Below are 19,122 nucleotides of genomic sequence, written 5' to 3' on the forward strand. Positions count from 1 at the left end.
TTTGATAAGGTTTGGTTTCGATTGGATCCAAACCAAAACTGGTACATTAAAACCCCTAGTTAACTAAGGGGTCACTAGCAAGTAAATCCATGCAACACATGGAGTTGAATAGAAATTTGGCAAGAGCCTCTAGAAAAAAAAAAAATTAGGGTAAATTACAAATACCCCCCTAATACTATGGGGTCTGTGATAAAGACCCCTGTACTTTGTTTTGCGATAAAGATCTCCCTATACTATGATCGTGAGACAAAAACCCCCTTCCGTTAGCATTCTGTTGAAGTCTGCCGTTACAATATTTTTTAATCCCCATACTACCCTTTACTGTTCATCTTCCCTGACCTCTCATACACGAACAGCAGGCAGCGGACTTCCATTAAAGTTCTCCCTCTCTCTCCCCCAATCTCTCTTCTTCCGCCACCTTCCCAGCCTTGCGAGGATTGCAACAAGGCTGGCTCTTGATGCCAAGCGCAATAACAGAGCTCTTGCCACACCCACTTGGACCAATAAGGGCGAGTGTTTTGCCCGCTTGGGCACGTAAGCTGAGGTCTCGGAAGACTTGCACGTCTGCTAAATCGACATGCTTGAATTCGACGTCCCCTTTTAGGTTGTCCAGTGCAGGTGTAGAATCAGGGTCATCTGGTTCAATTTCTGTCTTACGATCAAGGAGGTCGAAGACTGAGCTCATGGCATGACCACAAGTCAGGAGCGAAAGTGAGCGTCTCAGCTGCGCCATTGGCAGACACCATGAGGACCATGAACACTCTTGATTGTTTTTTGAGAAATCAGAGATACCCTGCTTCACCAGCCAGGACGCATACCACAACCCAAGGGCATACGAGGCATAGAGTAAGAACTGTGCTACTTCGTAGCAACTTCTAGCAATCTGTCCCTTCCAAAAACAGCGTCTCAGGGGTGAATCGAGGCTGGAGGAGAAGAGGCAGACTATGTTTGCCTCTGAATTGAATGCGGCAATAGTTCTGACATTTGCCACAGCCTCGCCTGCTAACTGCATTGCCTTGGCATGAGCAGCTTCCAAGTCACCCGATAAGCCTTTCATGAACATCTTCTGCGGCCATAAATAAACTGGTGGAACAGTTCATTCCATCTTTTGTTTTAATACAATATAATTTGCAGTAGAACGCGCCCAGGAAATCTATTTATTTGAATTGTTCATTACCTGCAAAACAGTGGCAGCAACGACAACAGGGAATGCAGCAATGAGGACGAGGGCAAGTCGCCACTGCAGAATGAACCCATCTGTGCAAGCAACGAGCATGAGGGCTGAATTTTGCATGATAACTGAAATCCTGTTTCTGATTGCTGACCGGACATTGTTGGCATCAAGAGCCAGCCTTGCTGCAATCCTCGCAAGTCTGGGAAGGTGGCGAAAGAAGAGAGATTGGGGGAGAGAGAGGGAGAACTTCAACAGAAGTCCGCCGCCGCTGCTGTTCGTGTATGTGAGGTCAGGGAAGGATTAAAAAATATTGTAACGGCGGACTTCAACGAAAGACTAACGGAAGGGTATTTATCTCACAGTCAAAATAAGGGGGGCCTTTGTCGCAAAACAAGGTACAGGGTGTCATTGTCACAGACCCCATAGTACAAACGGTCTTTGTAATAATGTAATTTACCCAAAAAGGGTTTCTTGCACTTAAGGGCAGTGGGTCTTCTTCCTCCTCTGCCTGCGAATGTATCCACTTGGGCTATGATAATGTCTGAACGAGGTTCATGCAAAAAGGACAAATAATTTATAAATTGTGCCGGAAAACCGCTTAATTGGCTGGAAAACCACATTACAGCTGCTGATGATTTTTTTCCGATTTGCAGGATACGGCCAGGTACAGAAGCTTGGTCCAGCAACATCCTGATCTTGAAACAGTGAGATCGAGGTTGGAAGAAGGACGATACTCTGGTTGCAGCTGAAAGTTCTTCTGTGATCTTCGTCACCTCTTTAGCAATGCGATTGTATTCTTTCCCAAGAACTCGTCCGAGTCCTCTACCGCAACTGTACTTGTGGCGAATCCAGTATCATCCAAAATCAAACCGCCGAATTCAATGCTTCTTAAACCAAAGCCTGCTGCTCCCGAATGCTTCTTAATAAAGGTGAAGAGCACCGTTAAGCGGTTTTATCCAGCGAAAAGGAGTATCGGGCGCAGCTGTAATGTCTAAAATTACAGACCGCAGAAAACTCACCCGCTTCCGAACCAAGCTTCTGTACTCCTTCCGGACCGCAGAAAACTCATGGTGAGGGAATCTGCGGTCTATAATTTTAGACATTACAGTTCAAGAGTGTCCGAAAGCGGTTGTATCCAGCGAAAAGGAGTGTCGGGCTCCTAGCTTTAGTCATCAGCAGTGTCTATTGCCTTTTTTTGATACGATTCCTCTGTTTCTCGACCTGGCCGGAAAAATAAACAGCTGCTGTGGATGCAAATAGACAGCCGGACCGCTTTCGGACCATGCTAGGAGCCATTGAGTCAACTGACTCAGTAGACAGCCAGAAAAATAGACAGCAGTGTTTATTGCAGTGTCCGAAAGCGGTCTGACTCATCAGTAGCTTGGTCCGACTCCTAGCTTGAGCCATTGATTCATCAGCAGCGAAAAGGAGTGGCTAACATTGGTAAAAAGTTGCCCTTAATTGCTACAAACCCTTTTAAGAAAAAAATCAGAAAAGATATCATTCAACAATTATTTTATAGTGTTTGAATAACTATGGGGGAGGAGTTATAATAGTAACCACTCCTTGTCCAAACTATGAGATATATGGGGGAGGAGTTCAAGTAACTATGAGATATATTAAGTAAAATAAATGATGATATATGACTGATAATTATAATAGTAACAAATATTAAAGAAAAAGTAAAAACATTTCTTTAGTTTTATAATTATAATGGTATTCAATTTTACTTAAAATCCAAAATGAAATATAAAAAGTGAAGAAAAACATGAGTGAGATGGCAAACTTGGGGGCCCTTAACCTCCAACCCATCTAATTTATATAACTTATACCCCTACTTTTATTATAGATTTTTTTTTTTAAAAAACACTTAAAATTCAGAGGGACTCAAAGAGATTTAAGAGGAAAGAAAGAATAGGTATTTAAATGATGAAGGAAGATGTTACAAACACTTAAAATATTGGAGAGAGATGAAAAGAGTTGAGGGTGGTTTTATATATTATTAGAGAGAATAAACACTTAAGAGAGAATTATGACTTAAAAGTGGGAACTAGGTCTAGATTTTGATTTTTTTGACTAAAATATCCTTATTGTTGAATTTCGCCCTTCTTTGTTGTAAGGGAAAAAATATAATTTGAACTACTATTTACATTAACTTCATTCCATTGCCTCTTTTTAAGTCTTACTTTTAAGGTATTAACTCCCATCCCCTCTCATTAAATCTTGTATTTACTATATACTAAATAAATGGGCTTTGTGGACTTTTTCTTAACTAAAAATAAAAATGTAATTTAAACTATTATTTTTTACTTCATTTAATTCCCTCTCATTAAGGTATTAACTCCCATTCTCTTTCCTTAAATCTTGAAGTATTTTTGTTTCTCACTAATAAATTATACTAATTAAATCTATACCCAATAAGTTTAACAATACAAAACCTATGTTTTGAAACCCAATATGATGAAAACTAAACTGTCCTTTTTTGTCCATGTGGCAGTACATAGTTCAATTATGTGGGTCAAATGGGTGAACCAATGGTCTCGTAATTAAATAGTAAAGGTTTAAAAATAAATAAAAATGTAAAAATTACAAAAAATAGGTATGTCTCTAAAATTATATATTTATCATATTAAAAAAATAAGTATGATAAATAAGAAGTGTTTTAATCAATGATGTAATTGAAATACAAACTTAAAATTGACCAAGAAGCAAAACCATTTTCGTATTCAAGCAATGGGTCAATGGTTCAACCTTTTAGGTCAAATTGGTCAACCCACATTGTCATACTTAAATAATTTCTTTTTTAAATATATAGAGACAAAAATTATTAAGAAATATAAAAAAATGTAGAAAACATTTGGGCACATCTCTAATATTATGTATTTCATCATATTAAAAAAATAAGTGTGATAACTAGGAGTTATTTTTATTAATGATGGAAATAGAATAAAATATTAAATTAATTAAAAAGGAAACTATTTTCCATCTAATTGGTGGTTAGTAACCCATACAGGTGCAAATTGGGTGAGCTCAATCTGAGCTTGGACTAACCCAACTTGCAATTTTAGATGAACTGGATTGGGTTTTCGTTCATTGGGTTGGGTCTAGGCCTAAAAGTTTGGGCTCTTCTATTTTTCAAGCTACATCCAAGTTTATCTTAGATAACTTAAGCTTGGCTTAACTACATACATACATACATACATACATACATACATACATACATACATACATACATACATACATACATACATACATACATACATACATAACATACATAACATACATACATACATACAGTTATGTCAAATTTTAGCATGGGGATGATCGACCAATCTAAGCCTGAATCCAGCTTGAGTGCTTCAAATTTCAATGTGCATTGGGCTAAAGCCTTCGAACTAATGCATAGGGTTGAACCTAGGTTGAGCACAAATTCGGCCCAACTTGCACAACTTGCACCCTAATGGTCCACTCATTTGGGTAAAATGGGTCAACCAATGATATCATAATTAAATAGTAAAAAATAAAATATATATATATATAGATAAAATTACAAAAAACAAAAATATAGAAAAAATTGACATATCTCAAATACTATAAATTTGTCATATTAAAGAAAGATAACTGTGATAAACAATATTTTTTTTACAATTAACTATAGAAATGGAATAGAAAATTTAAAATTCTCAAAAACAAGATTGATTTCTCTTTCAAGTCAAATAGGTGAACACATGATGTCATAATTATATAATAAAACTCAAAAGTAGATAGAAAAAAAATATAGAAAATACAGAAATTGTCAACAAAATTTATGTACATCTTTAATATTATATGTTTATCATACTAAACAAAAATAAATATGATAAATAAAAAGTCAATGAAAATAAAATACACAATTTGAATCCACCTGCACACTATGCTTTCATTGCTTTTTTTTAATGGGTTTTGATAAGGATATTAAAACTATCATTGCTATTTAAAATTATTATGTGCAACGCATGTACAAACTTACTAGTATATATAAGAGCATACAAAAGTGAATAAGTTCTGTCAATTTGAACCTAGCTCAACCCCAACCCCACTCGATACTGGGATTTGAACAACCTGATCTACATAACCACCCCCAGTGCTATCAAACTCAAATATCCAAGGGTAATTTTGTCTTTCTGTTTTCTGTTGTATGCCTTCTTGATGGGCTCTATTTCTCTATACATCATACATAACACATTGAAAGATAGAGGACCCAAGCTGCAAATGGATCATAGTCAAATTAATCCATTAAGCAATAAATATATATATAGACACACATATATATGGAATAAACAAGTATCTGCTTTATATAGTATAGATAGAAACCTATTTTTTTTCTATTTATATTATAGTAATATTTATTATTTTGTATTTTATTTTACAAATTTATGCTAATTTTATACAAATGAATTGATATTCCAATCAAATTAAATATATGGATATGTAAATGAATAGAACTTGAATATTTTGTTTTCTATATCCATCAGCTATTGAATTGTATTCACATTCTTATCAATCGGATTTAGATATACCCTATCCAAATTTGATACAATCTGTTTGTAGCCCAAGGCCCAAATCACACCTATGCATGTGTTCTATTTAGCCTATCACAATCCCTTGATGACATAGAACATATATATGCAGCCTGGGCTGAAGGTACTTGTTTCTTTACCCAAAAAATCAACCATGGCTATAGTTCCAACCAATATAGCCAAACATATGATAAGGAACCTGTTTATTTGTTAAATTAACATAGTTGACAGGTATATCTTTAATATGTAATTTGATAATGAAGCTGTTTATTTGTTAAGTTAACATAGTTAGGCATGATAATATGATAATATTATGAGTATACTTACTACGTATATCCAGGTTTTTAAAACTGGACCAGATAGGGAATCATTCTGGGTCTGGTTTCCGGGTCGAATGGTTTGATCATCTGGTCCGAACAGATGGCCCGTTCTGAAAAAAATTAAAAATCAACCTTTTTTGGCCAAATAGTGGTTTTGGGTGAAACGAAGGTGGCTGTTTCTGGGTTTTTCCGGTCCGACCGTCCAGTTCAGTCTGATTTTGATAACATTAACGGATATCTTTTTATGAGTATACACACATAATAAAACACTTTTTGTGCAATCAAATGTAATCCTGACCTCAAACTCAAAGGCACTTTTTGCTTGTTAAATTAAGGAAACTGGAGAGTCTTGAGGAAAATGTTATTGCATTGTTTCCGATTCCACATGTGAAATGCTCTACTTGTTGTCAGTTTCAAAAAAAAAAACAGAAATCAGAACCATCTGAAAACAAATGGGTTCAAAACTTGTTATTGGTTGTATATCTATTTTTTGTTTACAAAATTAAAATAAAAAACATGTTCTTGAATTTCTGGCTTATGAATATAATGATTGATGCCATTTTTCATTAATCATCTAATATCTGTACTTCAAAAATTATTTTTATTTTAGAGATTATCATTTTGATGGTTCCAAAGACATGGATTTTTAATCAAGAACATGTTTCAATTTTTTGCTGCATTCATGATCATATCTAACAAGTCACAACACTCAAGCATTTGTTTTCCAAACTAAGAAAAAACACCTAGAAAAATGAGAAATTAATTCATTTTCCTGTTAAATATCATTCTTCGAAGAAATTAATTTATTTCATTTTATGTGCAACCAAATGCAGCCTAAACTTAAATTGTATTTGCCAATTGTTTATTCCTAAATAAGATCTATATAAGAAATGCTCTCATCTGTCATCAACTACTATCAAACACTATTTTAATACATTCAGTTTGACTACATATCATATTATCATACAATTCAATGGGCCAAGTGAGAATTGCGAGGTAAACCTCTAGGCAACAGAGAACTCAAACAAGGGGTCTTCTCTTTCAAGCAAACAAGTGGTAAGGCCTCATCTCAGAAATGGGAGCAATTGAAGTGTGTTGGTCGCCATATAGTGTGTTGATTGTTGAATGAAGTTAGCCTATGAGTTTTCATAAAAGATGTAGCCAAAAAGGCTTTAAAGACTTATCATATGGATAGTAGGTCCACTAATTTAGTTTCCAAGTCAAATAAAAAAAAAAATCCTAGACATTAAGGGAGCCGTTGATAAATGATAATGGTTGAAGTGGCTGAACAAAATATCTTATCACTTTGTTTTTTTAGTGGAAAACTTTATTAAATAATAAAATATTTGAGGATATAATACTCAACCCAACTTCAATTTCGGCCATTAAGGAACATACAACTTCCTGAATAACTTAGGTTGTGTTTGGTACTACTGCTGTTTCTTCTTGACACATTTTGGGTTGAACAATATAAAGTAGTGAGTTTTGTCATATTACATATGAGACTCATTTTAATTAAAAAAAATACATGTGTAACTGCCATTATAGTGGTATAATGTCAAATTTGAGGCTTTGACTCTAAACGACAATGAATGAATAATCCCCAAATGCATTTTTTGGTAGAAATGACTCTTATGTGATGGTATAGTTTTTCTCACCAATTTGTATTATCAACATTAGATGTTTCAAGAATAAACCACAATGGTACCAAACACAATCTTATTTATCAAAAGACATAATAAGGCATTTAGCTACTTCAGCTGTTAATAAATGACTCCTAATTTAATATGTGTTTGGAATTGTAAATGTTTATTGACTAAACGTTTTGTACTTGATTTGTTTGGAAAATCGAGAAAAGTAATGATGAACCTGCTTATTGACACTTAGGCATCATTAGATGCCACATCAGCAAAACAGTGAATAAACGCCTACCCTTGGGGGAAGTGCTAAAATGAAGCTTCCCCCAACAATAGGCGCATACATAAACCGAAGTCTACTTTTACAAGTCCATATACATATGGATTCACATAATGAGAGAAATGTTAAAGTAGCATTTATGTGGCAATGTTTATTCAAGTTCCAAACACACGTTAGTTTTCCAAATCAACTGAAAAACTCAGCCCTGCCCCTAAGGCTTCTGAGGTCCTGACCGGATCATTAGTTATTTCAAATTTGAATAAATCAATGGGCTTGTTAATGTAGGGGCCAGCCCATCTAGAGAAATTGGCCCAACAGCAAATAGATTATCCTTCATAATTATATTATGCACTACTCTACAAGCAAGATTGAAATGGTAAAAGGTGAAGAGAAGGCACAATATTCAGCACTACTCTACAAGCAAATAGATTGTCCATCTTGTTTGGTCTGACTCTGATAACACTATCTTCATTTAGTTTAAGATCACGTGTGCATATCCAAGTAAGTATTGCTCATATATGACATGACATTTGGGTTTAAATCTGTAGGGAACCCAAAGCAGATATTAATTTACAAATAAATATTAATTATATATGATAATATGGTATTTAGATTTAAGCTTGAAAAAACCTGCAGTTATTTCCCTTTTTATATTTTTGGATGGAAAACGTTTTCAAAAGTATCCATTTTACCTTTACATCTATCCATTTAGATGGAAATTTACTAAAATACCCTCAAAAGATTTAACTCTTAATATAAAATTTCCCTAAGTTAGATTGAAAAGAGTAGTAAAATAATTTTACCCTACAAAAACGTTAGGCCTAATGAAATTTAGAAGAGAATCTAGAATTTTGGATTATATTGAAAGATGCCCTAATACGCTATAACGGCAATTTCATAACTTTGAAGTCTCCATTACTGAGACAAAGATGGAAGGGAGGTAACTGTAGGTTTTTTTTTTTTTTTAAACTACAGAGGAGGTTCTTGTAAAAGTGAAGCTTCAGAGGAGGTTTTTATGATTATCAGAAATTTCAAGGGAGGTTTTTATATTTTACCCTTAAATTTTCATGACCTACATGGAACAAGGCAGGCATCCATTATATAATTGTAGTGTAAGAGCACATGTTAAAGCATGTGTGCAAATAATTATTAAGTATATATAATATAAGTATCTTCTCTATAAAGATAATCATAATTTGCTTCCAAGCCTTAATTTATCCAGATTCAAGATATGAATCAAGGGTTTGCTTGTTAGGTCATTTTTTAACTTCCCTAAACACAACTGGATCATCCACATGGCAACTTTGTCTTGATATCAAATAATCAAAAGGAGTTTCTTTATTCCTCTCCCCACCTATTTGTTCATGGAAATTTGTGTTGAACCAACTCTCATTTCAACGCTTGTCAGGCAAGCGTCCACTAGATTACCCAGTTACAGCACCAGTTCATTAGTCTGAAGGCTCATAAGTCATTATCCGACGACCATGGAGTTGGGCTTACCAACCAAAAGAATCAAAGGGGGAAGGATTGAATTGTCAATAGATCCCCATCAATTCAGGCAACAACCAGAGAAGGTAGATAATTCTGAACTCTGAAGGCCCATTATTCGAAGACTATGAAGTTGGGCTTACCGACCAGTGATCCCCATTAGTGATTAGACTCACACAACACTGTCATCCCTCATCCATTGCAATTCATTGATACAGAAGGTAGGTAAAATTGCACTGAAGCTCAACCCACTTGCTTAAGGAATCAAAGGCTGAATTTTCTTAGCATGAGAAACTCAAATATGTTGTTCGTCGCTTCATTTACTGAATTACTGAACCATGGGGGCGTTAGGTTATTGTTTGATATTTACCACTCATTGGTTCAAAAGGGAGTAGAAACTGTTTCAATCTATACTATTTCAGTTACATATTTATCTCTTCTACAAATTCAGTTATACATCATGAGATCTGAATCTGATTACCACTTTTGATCAAATAAGCAAGCCCTTTTTATTGGCCATCTGTATGGCATGTACTGTCAAAATTTCAATTCAAAAATGAAGGAAATAGTTTCTTTCCTGATACCCAGTGGAGCGCTCTTGGCTCTTGGGATAAAACTTGCTAAACAGAGAGATAATGTAGTGCACAGGTAGTGGAAGGATATGGGCGCTGCCAGTGTTTCTGGGTCGTGTCAACTCTCAAGTCAAGTGATATATAGGAAACCTTTGTATAGCCAAATTGTTTGATAATTTTAATGATAAGTCACACTTTTGACAAACTTTGATGATTCAATTCACATGGAAGATGGAAGAGACTACACAATGTAGAAAGATAAACATTACGTCACAAGTCACAAACCACTTATTCATGATTCAAAGAAGAAAACATATTCAAAGGGTACAGTGATAGTTGGGCCATCTCTGATCAGGCAGGACTAGGTAGTGGCTTTGTTGGAGTGGACATCCCTAACAAAGCCTTTGGCTTTGGCTTACAAGGATGAGAAAACCAAAAGAAAAGAGAACATGATGCAAATAGCACTTTGTTTGACTGGGGAAGGAAGTGGGTCCCAAGCACTCACGCCTAGAAAGGGAGATAGGTACTTTTCACCACATTACATGAAACCAGACTGACTTACAGCTTCACTTTTCTTTTGTGGTTATTTTATGGCTTGTCTGGATACGTAGTTGAGTGGAAGAGATAGTTGAGTAAAGGAAGACTACTTTAGTGGATGTTGTAGGAATGGGAATAAGCTATTGGTAGGAAGGAGGGCTTGTGTTTTTTATGAAAGTCTAGGAAGCACATGGCCTTTGTTGGCTTTGGCCAGAGAGGGGAAAGGGAAGGAGAGTGTATAGGTGCATGCATCATCAGCAGTGATCATGACGAAAATAATGATGGTGTCCGTGGGGGCATAATTGCTGAATTGGCTGAGCTGAATTTCTTGTTGGTCGTTTAGTTGAGGTGGTCATACAGTATAATATTTTAGGGGTAGCGAGGTAGGTTAAAGTAATCACTACAACATGATTCAGCAATTAAGGAGCTCATCCAATTCAACCACTACCAATGTGTTCCTTTTAATGCTAAAGCTAAACTTGTGTTCAGAAAGTCTGTATAAAGGGAAAGGAAATAATCAAAAGATAGAACATAGTATAAATCTTTCTATATACAAGACAAACTACACTCTTTGCCATAGTCACATGAGCAAATGACCTAGTACAGATTTCCCACAAGTCTACATAGTTCCAAGTATGAATCTTCTAATGTGCTGCAAATTCTTTTGCAGTAGACCATTACCAATTTAGATCTGATAACACTTTAGTTTAGAGTATGGTCAGGGTTCATGAATGGATAAAAATGTGATAGGAAACAATGAAGATCATGATAACATTATAATTGGACACAATGTGTATCACATTCCAATGAAGTAAATTTAGGATAAAGCAGATCAGGTTCATGTTCTGATTGAAGACAATCATTATATTTGGCTACAAAAAATTCATGATGTTCTAAGATAGCAGAAGAGGACAAGGATTTGTGACAAAGTGCATTTCAGCTATGTACAGGAACCAGATAAGCCAATTACAGTTGACTTTCAATGCGTAAATGAAAAAAAAAAAAAGGAGAAACCAATCTAATTCAGGTCCAAACATGTCAAACTTGTACTACTGATATCACATGTGTTTTGGGAATGACAAAACCAGCTCTCCTCTCCTCGAAGGAGTATTCAACTTCTTCATGCATCTCTTCAATTTTATCAGCACCAAAAAGAACTGTGGCAATTGCAGGAGCTGGAGTTGTAGCTGTTTGCATGGGTACGGAAATGGTTGAAGGAGTAGTGGGCACTGGAATTGGCATCTTCTCCTTGGGGGTCCTGTTATCTTCAATTTTATTAGCACCAAAAAGAACAGTGGCAATTGCAGGGGCTGGGGTGGTAGCTGTTTGCATGGATACAGAAATGGTTGAAGGAGTAGTGGGCATTGGAATTGGCATCTTCTCCTTGGGGGTCCTGTTATCTTCATCAGTAACGCAAGCCAACTTGGAAGGTGTAGCCAATGGTGTGTTGCTATTGGGGAGTGTTTTCTGCATAGTCCCACCCTGCACTTTGTTTAGATCTTCCAGAAAATTTGGGTTGACCTTGGGTAACATTGCTGCAGAGAGAGGGGAAAATGGCTTTCTTGTCATGGGTGATTCAATTTCATGAGAATTTGCAGCATTGAATGAGTGCTTCTTTACTGGGAGACCAGCAATATCCAAGCCTCTCCTACCTGCATAAAGAGTCAAAGCAAACTCATAATGAAAGAAAATTCAAATGACAAGAACAACCCTTCAGAGAAAAAAATAAGAAAAAATAACAACCTGCAGACAAAGCTACACAACTATCATCCTGGTGGTGGCTTAGTAAACCACCCTTCTTGCTTGGGCGTAAATGTGGAGTAAGTTTTGCAGGGTGAGGCAGATCAGGTTTAGGAGTTTGCAACATTGCTCCACCAAGTGAGAGTCTTCTACCATTTGCACCTCCAATTGACATTCTAGGACCTTTTTTTCCACTCTGGGGCTTTGATGGGCTTGGCTTTGATCCAAACAGTGCCTCCTGCTCTGCAATTAATTGTCCCTGGAGTTTCTTTTGATCCTGCAAGGGTCAATGTTTGGGCAAAGATGACATTGTAGTACCATTACAATACTGTGATTGACTAAAAGTAACTTCAGAACCGGAGTGGTCATACCCTCTGTCTTTTTCTTTCTTGCTCTTTCTCTTGCCTTAAAATATTGTATTCTTCGAGCATAGAAAGAAGCCTGACCTGTAACATGGAGAACAAGAATGGATCATTATGAATATGTATTGGCTAACTTGACAATTGAAGTAATTTAATTAAGTCAGGTGCCAGTTCCAGAAAAAAAAAATAGACAAGGGGAAGGCCAAAAAGAGCCTGGATTCTAATTCCAAAAAAATAATATCCAATAGCTTAATCTTGTAAATAATATATGTCAGAGTGGAATGGAAGATAAAGGTGAATAAAGCAGACAAAGTGATGACTGAGAATTAAACAGGTAGTACTTACACCATCATATAAAAATTCAATGCCTCTTTCTCTCTCCCATGTTCTGACTTTTGTCCCCAGTGCATCTATCATTGCTGCTCCAAAACCAATAAATTTTAGAAATTAAATGATTCTATGGCTGCCTAGAAAAGTTAGACTTGTATAAGGTAAACAACAATATTTCAACCTAATAAGAACTAGGAAGAGTTAACAGTACATGTGATGCAAGAAGTGTACCAGGAAGTTTGTTAACCACAGCACGAGCTTTCTCAGCTCGCTTTAATGTAAGATGTGCACCTCTTCCAGCATTATAACGGTTTTCATCCTGAAATACTACCTCATATGTGAGAGTACTGATAGGATATAGAAATATCTTCTAAGAAAACCAAGGCAAAGCACCTGACCCTGTTATATTCCTCAAGCCAGCTCTCCTCTTCACATGCAGCCAACCATTTCTCAACCTTTTCCAGTATCTCTTTCCTGCTAAATGCTTCCTCTTTGACCTTTGCAATTTGAAGTTCAATCTGTTCCAGAATGCAGGCAGGGTCCACAGCTCCTGAATAAAAAAATTATGATAATTGCATACTGGAAATCATATTGAAACTGAATACTGGAAATCAAAGAACAATACATTCCATCAGATTCTCTTACCAGATTCAATAGCTTCAATTGCATATTCCATTCCATTATCTATTTCTGCCACCATGTGTGTCCGCCTGCAAATCTCTTCCATCTCTGATCTCTTCTTCAGAACAAGTTCTTTCATTTTACTAGCTTTCAAATCCTCAAGTTTAGACACTTCCTCCTCAACCTGCATCTCATGTCTACTTAGTTCTTATTTCTGGCCATGAAGCCTATATACTCAATGGGAGTAAATAAAACAACAGTAAAGATTTTTCTCAAAAAGTTTCTCCTCCTTTTCAGTGTACTGTTAAACTCACATAATTAATAAACTCCTCAGAGAGGATGTTCGGTTCAGTTATTTCTTGTTCTGAAGCGGCTATTTTACAGGTCACATTCTGAAAAATTTGTTGCTCCCCAATTGGTGTATCCATCAAATTCCACAACTCCAACATGGTAGTTGCAAGATCTTGCAACTGCCACAATTTGATACATCAGTAAACTTAATGAAAAAAGGCATAAAATGAAACAGAAAATCATAAAATTAAGTTTCTAGATCAATAAATTACCCTTCTCATTCTCTTTATCTTAACCTCCAACAGCTTTTGTATTGCAGAGTCCATCCTCTCAATTGTATCATCACTTATGTTCTTTGTTCCTTCAGAATCATTCAAACTGGGGTGAACCTCATTAATTGTTTGCTTGAAATCCATGCCAAGAACCAAACAGAGTGAGTTCAAAGTACTCAAGTGATCCAGGACCTGTTTCAGGCGATCACTCTGTACAAAGAAGGAAATTAGATCAGTTGCTGGCATTCAAAAATGATTGATAGCATTTACTTTTTTTTTTCTTTTCTATGTGTGTGTTGGGGAGGAGGGGGGGTTCACCTTTTCCTTTTGAAGTGCATGCAGTTGCCTGTGCAACTCTTCAAACTTTCTCATGGACAAGTCAGTTTCGTCCACAACTATCTTAGAAGAATTATAATCTGTTGATTTGCAAATCTCATTTGAGATTCTCTGTATTTGCTCAAGAACTTCAAGAAACTGATTCCTTCTGTCACATTTTCTCTTTCGCATCTCCTCTAATTGTGGAATAATAGCTGCAAGCTCTTCCTTCAATCTTCCAGAGTTCTGATCAGACTGGATACAAGAGCCCACTTGTTATCACTTTGATATGAAGGATATTTTAAGCAACTGAAGAACAGTTCAAGAAATGATGGTGTGGTTACCAAAATATCAAGCTTCTTCTAAGACAAAACTGATTTTTTTTTTTCATCCTGGAAGCTATGATGCATGGATAAAGTTGGATCTAGAGACCCACCTGTCGGATATGCACTGGTCGCTCACCCATTGCTGAGCAAATTGTTGCAAGTTCTGCCTCATTATCTGCAATTGCTTGTCGTAGCTGTGCTCTGCACCGGTTTGCCTGATCTACCTTTCTTCTATATACTTCTAGGCATTCTCGTTCTAGTTCAAGTAGCATTTTATCCCTTTCAGCTTCAGATTCTCCAACTTCATCCCATATCATCTGAATTCAACAATATCATGGACAATTGAAACATTAGAAATATAGCAATTGATGTGTAATCACCTTCAGATTGCAATTGCAACAAAATCAAATAAACAACAAGAATAAATAGGGGAAGAGATAGAGATGTAAGAAAGATGATCATTCTTTTATATTAAAACTTCAATAAAAAATAAATAAATGATAACCTGAAGCTCATATAGAAGGGACCCACAAGTTGTTTCCATTTGCAAAAGTTGATCGCTTTGGAGATTCGACATGTTGAAACTTGAAATCAATACTTCTCTGCAGAGGGCAATAATTAATCTAATGATACATCCCAAGAATTGAAAATAAACTGATTTAACAATAGGTTCATTCCCAACCCCAGAATGATTAATAATACATCAATGCTGTGAAACAGAAAAACATGGAAAAAAAAGGAAATTGTCCTTCAAAATATATTGACTAATAACAAGGGAAAATAGGTAATCAATAGGTTGAAGCCTCTCTTGTTCAGAACCAAATACACAAGGGCATGAAATCAACACCATCAAATATAACATAAAGGGCAACTATATTGTTTGATGGATCACTATTAACATATCAACATTTAAAATGTATAATTTTTTTAAAGTTTAAAAATGTTAACTAGATATATCTTATGTTATCTGGATATGGTTGGATGCAGTACCAGATATGAAGTTTATACCAAAGATTGAAGCATCCCACACAATACAGCACCCTTGTACAGGTATATGGGTATCATAGGACATATCCATCTGACTGAAACATTATTTGTGAACGAGGGTGTTGGGAGAGTGGACACTCTCAAACTCAAACCCATATTCTCACGCTTGTCAGCCCAAGACCAATGCACCAAGCAATGGCCTCTTATGACAATACTAATCTCATCCATCTAGGGTGTTGGGAGAGGTGGAGACTGGATAGGATCCCCTAATGACAGTATAAGTTAAGATATTAAATTTCGTGTCACCTAGAAATTCTAAGGCGGCATTTGGTTCTCCACAGAAAGTAACTTTTTTGTTGACGAAGTGGCAAGCCAAAAGCCAAATAAGTAAATAAGAAACCACCTTCCTCAAAAAAATTAAAAAAAAAAAGTATCCACCTACTGAATCTGCTAGGCCATGCATGGGAATACAGAAACAAGATTGTGAATCATCTAAAAGTTGTGATCTTTCGATTATACCTAATCAAGATCCAATTTCTTGGGCATACCTCGTATCTTTTCCCACATGCAATTCTTATAAGTTTTTCTTCATAGTTTATAGTTTATAGTTTATAGTTTATATACAAACACTAATTCTTATACCACCAAATGGATAAAATGCTACTCAGGATGTGTTTCAGTAATGAATTGAACATAACACTGAGAATCTCAAAAAGCTATAAAGCACCAATCTAGAATAATTATGAGATAAAAAATTATCGAAGATTAACTTTTTATTCTCCTTTTCTAATATCCATTTTGTGTATATTCCGATAACTGCTAATGTAGCAGCTCATCCAATTTCTCAGCATATGAAAAACTAATTCTAGGGAGAAATTTTGGTGCTCTCCTCCTCCTTGGTTGTCTTCTGTTGTAAGCATTTCATCTTCTGAGTTTAATTAAAGTTATCTTATCCACCAAAAGAAAAAAAAAAATCATCCAACAGAGCCAACCAATACCCAGAAACCTTAAAAACGTTTCTAAGACTGTTTCAAGGAACTTGGAGTTTTTTGAAGCTTCAAAGGGAAAATCCTCTGCGCATGAGGATTTAGGGTTTCCGAAATCAATCAAACAAAGAGGATCTGAACGAGTTACTGTCCAAATGTCGGAGGAATTTTGAGAAAAAAAAAAGGTCTTGAAGCAACGAAAGGTAGAATCTTCCTGAAATTTAGTGAGTGCAAGTGACATGATGATGATGATGATGATGATGATGCAAATGCTTCTCATTGACTAGAAAGAAAATTTCCTCAAGACCTCGAGGCAGGTACCAAAAGGGTTGCATCATTTGATAAACCCCAACTCCATGAGTTTCAACAACTAGTAAAAATCTAGAAGCTTAAAATTTTCTTACCGACTTTCAGATTAAGGACCTAGGATTGATTCGGATCGAGCCTTGATCTCGATTTGGTCTTTAGAGATGGAGTTCTCTGCAGATCTTCGAATAATCAAATCCTGGTTTTCACTTCACTTGCTTGCTCAGTTGCTCCCTTCGTTCAAATTTCAAAAAGGCTCGCGTCGCTTTTGGTTCTTACTTCTAAATGATAGGCAAGGAAAGGAAAGGCAAATGCTAGTTAGACGGGCTTCCTAGTCACAGATCCCTTAACACCCATAATCCCCCTCATTTCAAAAATAAATTAATAGAGCTCTTTCTACCTTTTGCCATTTTGTGATTAAAGGGTTCCGTGTCGAACACTGCCGGTGGCGCTAGGCTTGCTCGAAATTTTGAATTCTTTGATTTATTTCTCGAACGTTATGGGACCCACACATATGACATATCTTAAAAAGTCATAATATTCTGGAAATTTAAACAATTTAACCGTTTCAAGGTTGGCCCGGTCACTTTCTTCCACTTTTTTAACTTTTAATTTTTTAAATAGAGTAGAACCGGCTTTGAATTAGGATAAATTACAAACTACTCCATGTATTTAGCAAATGCTGATACTTAGCCCCCAATTTTATTTTCCGACAAGAAACTCTACTGAACTTTTGATTTCAGCACTTTACCCCCTAATTCCGTTAATGAGGTTAGTGGTGAAGGTAAAATTAAAGCTGTCAATGGATTCTGAAAATCCAATATAAGATCTGATTATTTCGGATTTCAATAATGTATTTATCTAATGAGATTGGATGTGAATTTGACTATTTGATCCGATAAAATTCAAATTTGATTATATTATAATATTTATTGATTTTAGTATTTAAAATTTATATAATTATATATAAAATTATGTATAATAAATTTAGTATGTTATGTTTATATTAATTTATTATATAAAAATGAAAAGTAATTAACTTTTTATTTTTTATATTTAAAAAAATTAAGCAAAATTGGATTAAATTTAGGGTTTGTTTGGTTCGTAGTCGGAATCGAAATTGAAATCCTCTTGAATCGGAATCGGAATGGTTCATTACCATAGTCTGTTTGGTTCAGACAATAATGGGAATGGAAATTAAAATCAGCACGAATTGGATTTCATTCCCAAGGGAGAGGTAAGGAATGGCCATTCCCTCAAATGGGGGAATGCTATTCCAGTAGGAATGGAAATGGAATTCCGATTCTGTCCAACCAAACAGTTAGGCTATTCAGATTCCAATTCCAGACCCTTATTCCTACAAACCAAACAGGCCCTCAAATTCAATTTGAATTAATTAGGATTGAATTAGAATCCAAAATCTCTAAATCCGATTGAATTCATGTCATTTTCAATAATCGGATTGGAATTGGGAATCGAGATTTTGCTAAATCTGATCTATAATCCGGTTAGGCCCTAGGTAGCATAGTCTCTCCCCCCATCAGAATCGGAATGGTTCATTCCCATAGTCTGTTTGGTTCAGACAATAATGGGAATGGAAATTAAAATCAGCACGAATTGGATTTCATTCCCAAGGGAGAGGTAAGGAATGGCCATTCCCTCAAATGGGGGAATGCTATTCCAGTAGGAATGGAAATGAAATTCCGATTCTGTCCAACCAAACAGTTAGGCTATTCAGATTCCAATTCCAGACCCTTATTCCTACAAACCAAACAGGCCCTCAAATTCAATTCGAATTAATTAGGATTGAATTAGAATCCAAAATCTCTAAATCCGATTGAATTCATGTCATTTTCAATAATCGGATTGGAATTGGGAATCGAGATTTTGCTAAATCTGATCTATAATCCGGTTAGGCCCTAGGTAGCATAGTCTCTCCCCCCATCAGAATCGGAATGGTTCATTCCCATAGTCTGTTTGGTTCAGACAATAATGGGAATGGAAATTAAAATCAGCACG

General features: G+C 35.8%; 1 protein-coding gene and 1 pseudogene across 2 annotated transcripts; both read right to left on the minus strand.

Annotated features, from left to right (window-relative positions):
• Positions 1–373: 373 nt before the first annotated feature.
• Positions 374–1,294, minus strand: LOC148801397 (ABC transporter B family member 1 pseudogene; annotated as a pseudogene).
• Positions 1,295–11,361: 10,067 nt separating this feature from the next.
• On the minus strand, positions 11,362–17,451 carry LOC104588762 (65-kDa microtubule-associated protein 3-like). Of its 2 annotated transcripts, none has more exons than XM_010246831.2 (13): positions 17,202–17,451; positions 15,330–15,426; positions 14,935–15,141; positions 14,502–14,753; positions 14,184–14,393; positions 13,935–14,090; positions 13,645–13,804; positions 13,398–13,549; positions 13,231–13,318; positions 13,015–13,088; positions 12,679–12,753; positions 12,311–12,584; positions 11,362–12,219 (listed from the first exon to the last, which is right to left on the minus strand). In XM_010246831.2, the coding sequence occupies exons 2-13, from the start codon at positions 15,399–15,401 to the stop codon at positions 11,606–11,608; spliced, it is 2,334 nt and encodes a 777-aa protein (XP_010245133.1). In that variant the 5' UTR covers positions 15,402–15,426; positions 17,202–17,451; the 3' UTR covers positions 11,362–11,605. The 2 variants fall into 2 exon arrangements, with proteins under 2 accessions (XP_010245133.1, XP_010245134.1); XM_010246832.2 differs by having other exon boundaries at positions 15,356–15,426; positions 17,202–17,345.
• Between the last annotated feature and the right edge of the window lie 1,671 nt (positions 17,452–19,122).

Source organism: Nelumbo nucifera, chromosome 3 (assembly GCF_055504915.1).
Source record: "Nelumbo nucifera cultivar China Antique chromosome 3, China Antique-T2T, whole genome shotgun sequence".
Classification (NCBI taxonomy): domain Eukaryota; kingdom Viridiplantae; phylum Streptophyta; class Magnoliopsida; order Proteales; family Nelumbonaceae; genus Nelumbo; species Nelumbo nucifera.

Excerpts from the sequence above, each read along its gene's own strand:
- LOC104588762 (XM_010246831.2), bottom strand. The coding sequence starts at position 15,401 with ATGTCGAATCTCCAAAGCGATCAACTTTTGCAAATGGAAACAACTTGT. Across the intron at positions 14,754-14,934 it reads GACCAGTGCATATCCGACAG|TCTGATCAGAACTCTGGAAG; the intron begins GTGGGTCTCTAG and ends TCTTGTATCCAG. Across the intron at positions 12,220-12,310 it reads TTGTGTAGCTTTGTCTGCAG|GTAGGAGAGGCTTGGATATT; the intron begins GTTGTTATTTTT and ends CTCTTTATGCAG.